Below are 12,430 nucleotides of genomic sequence, written 5' to 3' on the forward strand. Positions count from 1 at the left end.
ACCCATCACCACCCATTTACCACCCACTCACCAGCCATCACCAGCCTCTCACCACCCATCACCACCTATTCACCAGCCATCACCACCCACTCACCACCCACTCACCAGCCACTCACCACCCACTCACCACCCATCACCAGCCTCTCACCACCCATCACCACCCATTTACCACCCACCCACCAGCCATCACCACCCACTCACCAGCCATCACCAGTCATCACCACCCATCACCACCTATTCACCAGCCATCACCACCCACCCACCAGCCATCACCACCCACTCACCAGCCATCACCAGTCATCACCAGCCATCACCAGTCATCACCACCCACTCACCAGCCATCACCACCCATTTACCCCCCATTTACCACGCACTCACCACCTACTCACCAGCCATCACCAGCCTCTCACCACCCATCACCAGCCTCTCACCACCCATCACCACCCACTCGTTACGCACGCCTCTAGGAAGAGGGAACGCAACACCCTGCTGCAACTCAACTCCCCGTGAAGTGAAAGAGGTACGTGACTGTAGGTGGAGGTAAAGAGGTATGGGACTGTAGGTGGAGGTAAAGAGGTACGGGACTGTAGGTGGAGGTAAAAAGGTACGGGACTGTAGGTGGAGGTAAAGAGGTATGGGACTGTAGGTGGAGGTAAAGAGGTATGGGACTGTAGGTGGAGGTAAAGAGGTATGGGACTGTAGGTGGAGGTAAAGAGGTATGTGACTGTAGGTGGAGGTAAAGAGGTATGGGACTGTAGGTGGAGGTAAAGAGGTATGTGACTGTAGGTGGAGGTAAAGAGGTACGTGACTGTAGGTGGAGGTAAAGAGGTATGGGACTGTAGGTGGAGGTAAAGAGGTATGGGACTGTAGGTGGAGGTATAGAGGTATGGGACTGTAGGTGGTGGTAAGAGGTATGTGACTGTAGGTGGAGGTAAAGAGGTATGTGACTCTAGGTGGAGGTAAAGAGGTACGGGACTGTAGGTGGAGGTAAAGAGGTATGGGACTGTAGGTGGAGGTAAAGAGGTATGTGACTGTAGGTGGAGGTAAAGAGGTATGGGACTGTAGGTGGAGGTAAAGAGGTATATGACTGTAGGTGGAGGTAAAGAGGTATGGGACTGTAGGTGGAGGTAAAGAGGTATGTGACTGTAGGTGGAGGTATAGAGGTATGGGACTGTAGGTGGAGGTAAAGAGGTATGTGACTGTAGGTGGAGTGAAAGAGGTATGTGACTGTAGGTGGAGGTAAAGAGGTATGTGACTGTAGGTGGAGGTATAGAGGTATGGGACTGTAGGTGGAGGTAAAGAGGTACGTGACTGTAGGTGGAGGTAAAGAGGTATGCGACTGTAGGTGGAGGTAAAGAGGTATGTGACTGTAGGTGGAGGTAAAGAGGTATGGGACTGTAGGTGGAGGTAAAGGAATGGAACTGTAGGTGGAGGTATAGAGGTATGTGACTGTAGGTGGAGGTAAAGAGGTATGTGACTGTAGGTGGAGGTAGTGGTATGGGACTGTAGGTGCAAATAAGGATGACAAGAGGCAGAGAATTTACCGTTTACTAGGAATTTTTTTCCATCACATGGTAATATGGGGAAAAGGGGCTCGACGGAACCAAAGCAAAGAAAGTAAATATCAAAGCCCCCTCTCCTACTTAACCTGCCTACCCACTACTTACCTAACTTAGCACCACCTGGTGCCCTAACCAAAATACATGGGGTGGTCCAGGTCTTACCTAGTGTGCATAGACAGAGTACATACTACGGGTATATGCATACCCACAGGCCTCTTGCCTAAGCACTCCTTCCCCTTCCCCCCTGGGAACAAAAACAGAATAATTACTAATCACAAACGCATACCTTTTCAGCACCGGCTCGAAAAACCTACACCCAAACTTTTTCAGCAACAACCAACACAAAATATCAAAGAAACTCTCTCTGAACAACAACCAGGCTATAGCAATAAGCTCTTTCTATGAAACAACCAACACAGGATTTCACCCTCAGCTCTATTCTCTCAGCAATCATCTCTCATCTGAGCAACAGAAAACTGGATTTTATAGCTGGAGAAGGAGTCTACTGGGATGCAGCTGTATCCTGACGTGGGGGCGGGGTCAGCTCCAATTAGCCCTGGAGTCGACCAATCAGCTGCTTGGGGGATTCCAGGAAGCCATTTCCTGAAATACATACACAAATATACAAACCACAACACAGAAACTGGGGAACATACCACCCACTCATCACCCATTCGTCACCCACTCACCACCCATTCGTCACCCACTCACCACCCATTCGTCACCCACTCACCACCCATTCGTCACCCACTCACCACCCATTCGTCACCCACTCACCACCCATTCGTCACCCAACCATCACCCACTCGTCACCCATTCGTCACCCACTCACCACCCATTCGTCACCCACTCACCACCCATTCGTCACCCAACCACCACCCACTCGTCACCCATTCATCACCCACTCACCACCCATTCGTCACCCAATCACCACCCACTCGTCACCCATTCATCACCCACTCACCACCCACTCACCACCCACTCATCACCCAAACACCACCCATTCATCACCCACTCATCACACACTCTTCACCCACTCATCACCCACCCACTCCTCACCCACCCACTCCTCACCCACCCACTCATCACCCACCCACTCATCACCTACTCACCACCCACCTACCACCCACTCATCACCCATTCACCACCCATCCATCAGCCACTCACCACCCACTCATCACCCACCCACTCATCACCCACCCACTCATCACCCATCCACTCATGACCCACTCATCACCCACCCACTCATCACCCACCCACTCATCACCCACCCACTCATCACCCACCCACTCATCACCCATTCACCACCCACCCACTCATCACCCACTCATCACCCACTCACCACCCACGCATCACCCACTCGCCCCCCACTCATCACCCACCCTTCACCCACTCATCACCCACTCACCACCCACTCGCCCCCCACTCATCACCCACTCATCACCCACTCACCACCCACTCATCACCCACTCACCCCCCATTCATCACCCATCACCACCAACCCACTCATCACCCATTCACCACCCACTCGCCCCCCACTCATCACCCACTCATCACCCACTCATCACCCACTCACCACCCACTCATCACCCACTCGCCCCCACTCATCACCCACTCACCACCCACTCATCACCCACTCATCACCCACTCATCACCCACTCGCCCCCCACTCATCACCCACTCATCACCCACTCATCACCCACTCACCAGCCACTCACCAGCCACTCACCAGCCACTCACCAGCCACTCACCACCCACTCATCACCCACTCGCCCCCCACTCACCACCCACTCACCAGCCACGCACACTCTTGTCCTCCCTTCGCCTTTCCTCCCTGACCTTCAGCCATCAGCCGTGTAGCTGCCTGAAGTCTCAACTTTGACACTGGTTTGAGGATGGACTGAGGAAACAAGAGATAACCCTAACACTGTCTACAGCAGACTTGAGGATGGACTGAGGAAACAAGAGATAATAACCCTAACACTGTCTACAGCAGACTTGAGGATGGACTGAGGAAACAAGAGATAATAACCCTAACACTGTCTACAGCAGACTTGAGGATGGACTGAGGAAACAAGAGATAACCCTAACACTGTCTACAGCAGACTTGAGGATGGACTGAGGAAACAAGAGATAACCCTAACACTGTCTACAGCAGACTTGAGGATGGACTGAAGAAACAAGAGATAACCCTAACACTGTCTACAGCAGACTTGAGGATGGACTGAGGAAACAAGAGATAACCCTAACACTGTCTACAGCAGACTTGAGGATGGACTGAGGAAACAAGAGATAACCCTAACACTGTCTACAGCAGACTTTGATCGTCTCAATCCTCCATTACAACCAAACTGCTGTGGGATGACTCCCAGATTTTCTGCATCTTTCCCTCCTGATTCCAGGAACTATCTAACCAGGATTTAAGGAAAACCTGGAAGGTTTTGAAAAGTTACCGGAATTGAGCTAGCATAGGAGAGAGACTTCAGCAACCACTGTTTAAAGAACCATTCAGCAAAATGACTGACTGACTTGTCCCTCTAAAGTTTAGAGGAAGAAATATCTAGCTTTTTTTTGCAGGCATCATCATTTGGTATTTCTGCACACCTCACTTCACTTAGATACACCTAGAAAAGATGCCCGCTGGTACAGTGACCAAACTGATGGAGGGAGGGAGAGAGAGAGAGAGAGAGAGGAATGGAGGCAGAGAGAGAGAAGCAGAGAGAGAGAAGCAGAGAGAGAGGCAGAGCTAGAGAGAGAGAGTGAGAGTGAGAGCGAGAGAGAGAGAGAGAGAGGCAGAGAGAGAGAGAGAGAGAGAGAGAGAGAGAGAGAGAGAGAGAGTGAGAGTGAGAGAGAGGCAGAGAGAGAGAGAGAGAGAGAGAGGCAGAGAGAGAGAGAGAGGTAGAGAGGCAGAGGTCGAGAGAGAAGTAGAGAGAGAGAGAAAGAGAGGCAGAGAGAGAGGCAAGGAGAGAGAGGCAGAGCAAGAGAGAGAGACAGGTAGCGAGGCAGAGAGGCCGAGAGAGAAGCAGAGAGAGAGAGAGCGAGAAGCAGAGAAGCCGAGAGAGAAGCAGAGAGCAGAGAGGTAGAGAAGCAGAGAGGCCGAGAGAGAGAAGCAGAGAGAAGCAGAGAGAGAAGCAGAGAGAGAGAGAGAGAGAGAGAGAGGTAGAGAAGCAGAGAGGCTGAGAGAGAAGCAGACAGAGAGAGAGAGAGAGAAGCAGTGAGAGAGAGAGGTAGAGAAGCAGAGAGGCTGAGAGAGAAGCAGAGAGAGAGAGAGAGAGAGAGAGAGAGAGAGAGAGGTAGAGAAGCAGAGAAGCCGAGAGAGAAGCAGACAGAGAGAGGTAGAGAAGCAGAGAGGCCGAGAGAGAGAAGCAGAGAGAGAGAGAGAGAGAAGCAGACAGAGAGAGGTAGAGAAGCAGAGAGAAGCAGAGAGAAGCAGAGAGAGAGAGAGAGAGAGAGAGAGCACTGAGAAAGATAAACAGAGAGCAGGGGAGAAGAGTTTCAATCCTTTAATTGGATGTGTTCTCAGCCAGCGGCTAGCAGTGGCCTGTTGGCTGGTTGGCATGGTGAGTCCTGCACGCTATGACACGGCTAATCCAAGGCCACCGGCTGCTCCCTACAGCACCTCCCAAATGGCACTCGCTCTCTATGGGCCGTGGTCAAAAGAAGTGCACCATATAGGGAATAGGGTGTCATGTGACAGGGGTTAGGGGAGGGGAGGCTCGCTGTCGGAGGTGGTGAGGCAGCGACATCCATAGTCAGCCTTAATTTTACCTCACAGTTAACGGGAACGGCGGCAGGTGAGGTGGATAAGCCTGACCCGTGCCACCTGAGGCGTCGGCGTGCGCCAGATGAACAAATCCCTACCCTTACCTGTCCTCAAGTGCCCGATTGTGACGTTGACAGAGATGGGGAGTAACACATTGTCTGTGTCAGGCTCAGGGAGAAATAGAAATGGTAGGTTTCTGCTGAATGAAAGCTGTGAAGGCACTTTTTTCACAGCTGCAGTGTTCCGATGAGATAAATTACTGAGTGAAATACATGAAAAAAATCAATAAGGGCCAAATTGGTTAGTGATTGTGGTGGTATCATCTTGACATGTCTTGTACCCGTGACACAGATCAGATGTCGAAAAGATGAGGGCAGATTTGTACACATTGTCATTCCTACAAGGGTTAGTTGGTAGGGTTTGAGTCTTCTTCTTGGTCACATGTCATGTCATTACCAAAACTACAGGCCAGGTCTGTCTGGCTCCGGATGGACAGCTCCTTTCCAATAAGGATTTATAATAGACAGAGAGAGAGGAGAGGTGTTCTATAAGACTGAGGTATTACATTAGACAGAGAGAGGAGAGGTGTTCTATAAGGCTGAGGTATTACATTAGACAGAGAGGAGAGGTGTTCTATAAGACTGAGGTATTACATTAGACAGAGAGAGGAGAGGTGTTCTATAAGACTGAGGTATTACATTAGACAGAGAGAGGAGAGGTGTTCTATAAGGCTGAGGTATTACATTAGACAGAGAGGAGAGGTGTTCTATAAGGCTGAGGTATTACATTAGACAGAGAGAGGAGAGGTGTTCTATAAGGCTGAGGTATTACATTAGACAGAGAGAGAGGAGAGGTGTCTATAAGACTGAGGTATTACATTAGACAGAGAGATGAGAGGTGTCCTATAAGGCTGAGGTATTACATTAGACAGAGAGAGGAGAGGTGTCCTATAAGGCTGAGGTATTACATTAGACAGAGAGAGGAGAGGTGTTCTATAAGGCTGAGGTATTACATTAGACAGAGAGAGGAGAGGTGTTCTATAAGGCTGAGGTATTACATTAGACAGAGAGAGAGGAGAGGTGTTCTATAAGGCTGAGGTATTACATTAGACAGAGAGAGGAGAGGTGTTCTATAAGGCTGAGGTATTACATTAGACAGAGAGAGGAGAGGTGTTCTATAAGGCTGAGGTATTACATTAGACAGAGAGAGGAGAGGTGTTCTATAAGGCTGAGGTATTACATTAGACAGAGAGAGGAGAGGTGTTCTATAAGGCTGAGGTATTACATTAGACAGAGAGAGGAGAGGTGTTCTATAAGGCTGAGGTATTACATTAGACAGAGAGAGGAGAGGTGTTCTATAAGGCTGAGGTATTACATTAGACAGAGAGAGAGGAGAGGTGTTCTATAAGGCTGAGGTATTACATTAGACAGAGAGAGAGGAGAGGTGTTCTATAAGGCTGAGGTATTACATTAGACAGAGAGAGGAGAGGTGTTCTATAAGACTGAGGTATTACATTAGACAGAGAGAGGAGAGGTGTTCTATAAGGCTGAGGTGTTACATTAGACAGAGAGAGAGGAGAGGTGTTCTATAAGGCTGAGGTATTACATTAGACAGAGAGAGGAGAGGTGTTCTATAAGACTGATGTGTTACATTAGACAGAGAGAGATGAGGTGTTCTATAAGGCTGAGGTGTTACATTAGACAGAGAGAGAGGAGAGGTGTTCTATAAGGCTGAGGTGTTACATTAGACAGAGAGAGAGGAGAGGTGTTCTATAAGGCTGAGGTATTACATTAGACAGAGAGAGGAGAGGTGTTCTATAAGACTGATGTGTTACATTAGACAGAGAGAGATGAGGTGTTCTATAAGGCTTAGGTAGTAATGTTCCTACTGCACCACTCAGATGTCTCAGGTCCCAGTCCAGTCATGTTCCTACTGCACCAGGCAGATGTCTCAGGTCCCAGTCCAGTCATGTTCCTACTGCACCAGTCAGATGTCTCAGGTCCCAGTCCAGTCATGTTCCTACTGCACCACTCAGATGTCTCAGGTCTCAGTCCAGTCATGTTCCTACTGCACCAGTCAGATGTCTCAGGTCCCAGTCCAGTCATGTTCCTACTGCACCAGTCAGATGTCTCAGGTCCCAGTCCGGTCATGTTCCTACTGCACCAGTCAGATGTCTCAGGTCCCAGTCCAGTCATGTTCCTACTGCACCAGTCAGATGTCTCAGGTCCCAGTCCAGTCATGTTCCTACTGCACCAGTCAGATGTCTCAGGTCCCAGTCCAGTCATGTGTCCTACTGCACCAGTCAGATGTCTCAGGTCCCAGTCCAGTCATGTGTCCTACTGCATCAGTCAGATGTCTCAGGTCCCAGTCCAGTCATGTTCCTACTGCACCAGTCAGATGTCTCAGGTCTCAGTCCAGTCATGTTCCTACTGCACCAGTCAGATGTCTCAGGTCCCAGTCCAGTAATGTATCCTACTGCACCAGTCAGATGTCTCAGGTCCCAGTCCAGTCATGTTCCTACTGCACCAGTCAGATGTCTCAGGTCCCAGTCCAGTCATGTTCCTACTGCACCAGTCAGATGTCTCAGGTCTCACTCCAGTCATGTTCCTACTGCACCAGTCAGCTGTCTCAGGTCCCAGTCCAGTCATGTTCCTACTGCACCAGTCAGATGTCTCAGGTCCCAGTCCAGTCATGTTCCTACTGCACCAGTCAGATGTCTCAGGTCCCAGTCCAGTCATGTTCCTACTGCACCAGTCAGATGTCTCAGGTCTCAGTCCAGTCATGTTCCTACTGCACCAGTCAGATGTCTCAGGTCCCAGTCCGGTCATGTTCCTACTGCACCAGTCAGATGTCTCAGGTCCCAGTCCAGTCATGTTCCTACTGCATCAGTCAGATGTCTCAGGTCCCAGTCCAGTCATGTTCCTACTGCACCAGGCAGATGTCTCAGGTCCCAGTCCAGTCATGTTCCTACTGCACCAGGCAGATGTCTCAGGTCCCAGTCCAGTCATGTTCTACTGCACCACTCAGATGTCTCAGGTCCCAGTCCAGTCATGTTCCTACTGCACCAGTCAGATGTCTCAGGTCCCAGTCCAGTCATGTTCCTACTGCACCAGTCAGATGTCTCAGGTCCCAGTCCAGTCATGTTCCTACTGCACCAGTCAGATGTTTCAGGTCCCAGTCCAGTCATGTTCCTACTGCACCAGTCAACTGTCTCAGGTCCCAGTCCAGTCATGTTCCTACTGCACCAGTCAACTGTCTCAGGTCCCAGTCCAGTCATGTTCGTACTGCACCAGTCAGATGTCTCAGGTCCCAGTCCAGTCATGTTCCTACTGCACCAGGCAGATGTCTCAGGTCCCAGTCCAGTCATGTTCCTACTGCACCAGGCAGATGTCTCAGGTCCCAGTCCAGTCATGTTCCTACTGCACCAGGCAGATGTCTCAGGTCCCAGTCCAGTCATGTTCCTACTGCACCAGTCAGATGTCTCAGGTCCCAGTCCAGTCATGTTCCTACTGCACCCGGCAGATGTCTCAGGTCCCAGTCCAGTCATGTTCCTACTGCACCAGTCAGATGTCTCAGGTCCCAGTCCAGTCATGTTCCTACTGCACCAGGCAGCTGTCTCAGGTCCCAGTCCAGTCATGTTCCTACTGCACCAGTCAGATGTCTCAGGTCCCAGTCCGGTCATGTTCCTACTGCACCAGTCAGATGTCTCAGGTCCCAGTCCAGTCATGTTCCTACTGCACCAGTCAGATGTCTCAGGTCCCAGTCCAGTCATGTTCCTACTGCACCAGTCAGATGTCTCAGGTCCCAGTCCAGTCATGTTCCTACTGCATCAGTCAGATGTCTCAGGTCCCAGTCCAGTCATGTGTCCTACTGCACCAGTCAGATGTCTCAGGTCCCAGTCCAGTCATGTTCCTACTGCACCAGTCAGATGTCTCAGGTCCCAGTCCAGTCATGTGTCCTACTGCACCAGTCAGATGTCTCAGGTCCCAGTCCAGTAATGTATCCTACTGCACCAGTCAGATGTCTCAGGTCCCAGTCCAGTCATGTTCCTACTGCACCAGTCAGATGTCTCAGGTCCCAGTCCAGTCATGTTCCTACTGCACCAGTCAGATGTCTCAGGTCTCACTCCAGTCATGTTCCTACTGCACCAGTCAGCTGTCTCAGGTCCCAGTCCAGTCATGTTCCTACTGCACCAGTCAGATGTCTCAGGTCCCAGTCCAGTCATGTTCCTACTGCACCAGTCAGATGTCTCAGGTCCCAGTCCAGTCATGTTCCTACTGCACCAGTCAGATGTCTCAGGTCTCAGTCCAGTCATGTTCCTACTGCACCAGTCAGATGTCTCAGGTCCCAGTCCGGTCATGTTCCTACTGCACCAGTCAGATGTCTCAGGTCCCAGTCCAGTCATGTTCCTACTGCATCAGTCAGATGTCTCAGGTCCCAGTCCAGTCATGTTCCTACTGCACCAGTCAGATGTTTCAGGTCCCAGTCCAGTCATGTTCCTACTGCACCAGTCAACTGTCTCAGGTCCCAGTCCAGTCATGTTCCTACTGCACCAGTCAACTGTCTCAGGTCCCAGTCCAGTCATGTTCGTACTGCACCAGTCAGATGTCTCAGGTCCCAGTCCAGTCATGTTCCTACTGCACCAGGCAGATGTCTCAGGTCCCAGTCCAGTCATGTTCCTACTGCACCAGGCAGATGTCTCAGGTCCCAGTCCAGTCATGTTCCTACTGCACCAGGCAGATGTCTCAGGTCCCAGTCCAGTCATGTTCCTACTGCACCAGTCAGATGTCTCAGGTCCCAGTCCAGTCATGTTCCTACTGCACCAGGCAGATGTCTCAGGTCCCAGTCCGGTCATGTTCCTACTGCACCAGTCAGATGTCTCAGGTCCCAGTGCAGTCATGTTCCTACTGCACCAGTCAGATGTCTCAGGTCCCAGTCCGGTCATGTTCCTACTGCACCAGTCAGATGTCTCAGGTCCCAGTGCAGTCATGTTCCTACTGCACCAGTCAGATGTCTCAGGTCCCAGTCCAGTCATGTTCCTACTGCACCAGTCAGATGTCTCAGGTCCCAGTGCAGTCATGTTCCTACTGCACCAGTCAGATGTCTCAGGTCCCAGTCCAGTCATGTTCCTACTGCACCAGTCAGATGTCTCAGGTCTCAGTCCAGTCATGTTCCTACTGCACCAGTCAGATGTCTCAGGTCCCAGTCCAGTCATGTTCCTTCGTCTATGTCCTCTTACTCCACCCGTCTCCTGCTAACAGTCTGGTTATTTATTGCCTTAAACCTTTCCCACTCTGGCCTGGCTTTCAACTTTCAAATCCTTTCAGGCCTGCTCTCAAGATCCACACCAAAAAAATCCTGAGAGATGTCAGAGTGTCTGTCAAATCAAATCAAATCAAATGCTATTAGTCACATGCACCGAACAGTTGTAGACCTTACAGTGAAATGCTTACTTACGAGCCCCTAACCAACAATGCAGTTTTAAAAAATACGGATAAGAACAAGAAATAAAAGTAACAAGTAATTAAAGAGCAGCAGTAAAATAACAATAGTGAGACTATAAACAGGGGGTACCGGTTAGTTGAGGTAATATATACCTGTAGGTAGAGTTATTAAAGTGACTATCCACAGATGATAACAACAGAGAGTAGCAGCAGTGTAAAAGAGTGGGAGGAGGAGGGGGGGCAATGCAAATAGTCTGGGTAGCCATTTGATTAGGTGTTCCGGAGTCTTATGGCTTGGAGGGTAGAAGCTGTTTAGAATCCTCTTGGACCTAGACTTGGAGCCCTGGTACCGCTTACCGTGCGGTAGCAGTGAGAACACTCTATGACTAGGGTAGCTGGTGTCTTTGACAATTTTTAGGGCCTTCCTCTGACACCACCTGGTATAGAGGTCCTGGATGGCAGGAAGCTTGGCTCCAGTGATATACTGTGCCATTCGCACTATCCTCTGTAGTGCCTTGCGGTTGGAGGCCGAGCAGTTGCCATACAAGGAAGTGATGCAACCAGACAGCATGCTCTTGATGGTGCAGCTGTAGAACCTTTTGAGGATCTGAGGACCCATTCCATTTCTTTTCAGTCTCCTTGTGGGGAATAGGTTTTGTCATGCCCTCTTCACGGATGCTTGGTGTGCTTTGACCATGCTAGTTTGTTGGTGATGTAGACACCAAGGAACTTGAAGCTCTCAACCTGCTCCACTGCAGCCCCATCGATGAGAATGGGGGCGTGCTCTGTCCTCCTTTTCCTGTAGTCCACAATCATCTCCTTTGTCTTGATCACATTAAGGGAGAGGTTGTTGTCCTGGCACCACAAGGCCAGGTCTCTGACATCCTCCCTATAGGCTGTCTCATCGTTGTCGGTGATCAGGCCTACCACTGTTATGTCATCGGCAAACTTAATGATGGTGTTGGAGTCGTGCCTGGCCGTGCAGTCATGAATGAACAGGGAGCACAGGAGGGGACTAAACACGCACCCCTGAGGGGCCCCTGTGTTCAGCGTGGCGGAAGTGTTGTTACTTACCTTTACCACCTGGGGGCAGCCCGTCAGTAAGTCCAGGTTCCAGTTGCAGAGGGAGGTGTTTAGTCCTTATTGATGAGCTTGGAGGGCACTGTGGTGTTGAACGCTGAGCTGTAGTCAATGAATAGCATTCTCACATAGGTGTTCCTTTTGTCCAGAAGGGAAAGGGCAGTGTGGAGTGCAATAGAGATTGCATCATCTGTGGATCTGTTGGGGCGGTATGCAAATTGGAGTGGGTCTGGGATTTCTGAGGTAATGGTGTTGATGTGAGCCATGAACAGCCTTTCAAAGAACTTCATGGCTTCAGATGTGAGTACTACGGGTCGGTAGTTATTTAGGCAGGTTACCTTGGTGTTCTTGGGCACAGGCACTATGGTGGCCTGCTGGTATTACAGACTCGGACAGGGAGAGGTTGAAAATGTCAGTGAAGACACCTGCTAGTTGGTCAGCGCATGTTCCCTGGTAATCTGTCCTGGTAATCTGTCTGGCCCAGTGAATGTTGACCTGTCTAAAGGTCAAGAGAGCGTGTGTTACGCACGCCTCTGAGAAGAGGGAACGCAACTCCCTGCTACAACTCAACTCTCTGAAGT

The 12,430-nt window shown here is 50.4% G+C and overlaps 1 protein-coding gene across 1 annotated transcript in view; it reads left to right on the forward strand.

The window, feature by feature from the left end:
• Nucleotides 1–3,400, forward strand: part of LOC129843023 (uncharacterized) — a 5,103-nt gene extending 1,703 nt beyond the window's left edge. The window contains exons 2-3 of the mRNA XM_055911750.1: nucleotides 1–450; nucleotides 2,203–3,400. The exon at nucleotides 1–450 is cut by the window's left edge and continues 737 nt beyond it. Of these exons, the coding sequence (XP_055767725.1) occupies nucleotides 1–450; nucleotides 2,203–3,400 (1,648 nt within the window). The remainder of the gene's footprint in view (nucleotides 451–2,202) is intronic.
• The last annotated feature ends 9,030 nt before the right edge of the window (nucleotides 3,401–12,430 follow it).

The sequence above is a fragment of the Salvelinus fontinalis genome, unplaced genomic scaffold, assembly GCF_029448725.1.
Source record: "Salvelinus fontinalis isolate EN_2023a unplaced genomic scaffold, ASM2944872v1 scaffold_0089, whole genome shotgun sequence".
Taxonomy (NCBI): domain Eukaryota; kingdom Metazoa; phylum Chordata; class Actinopteri; order Salmoniformes; family Salmonidae; genus Salvelinus; species Salvelinus fontinalis.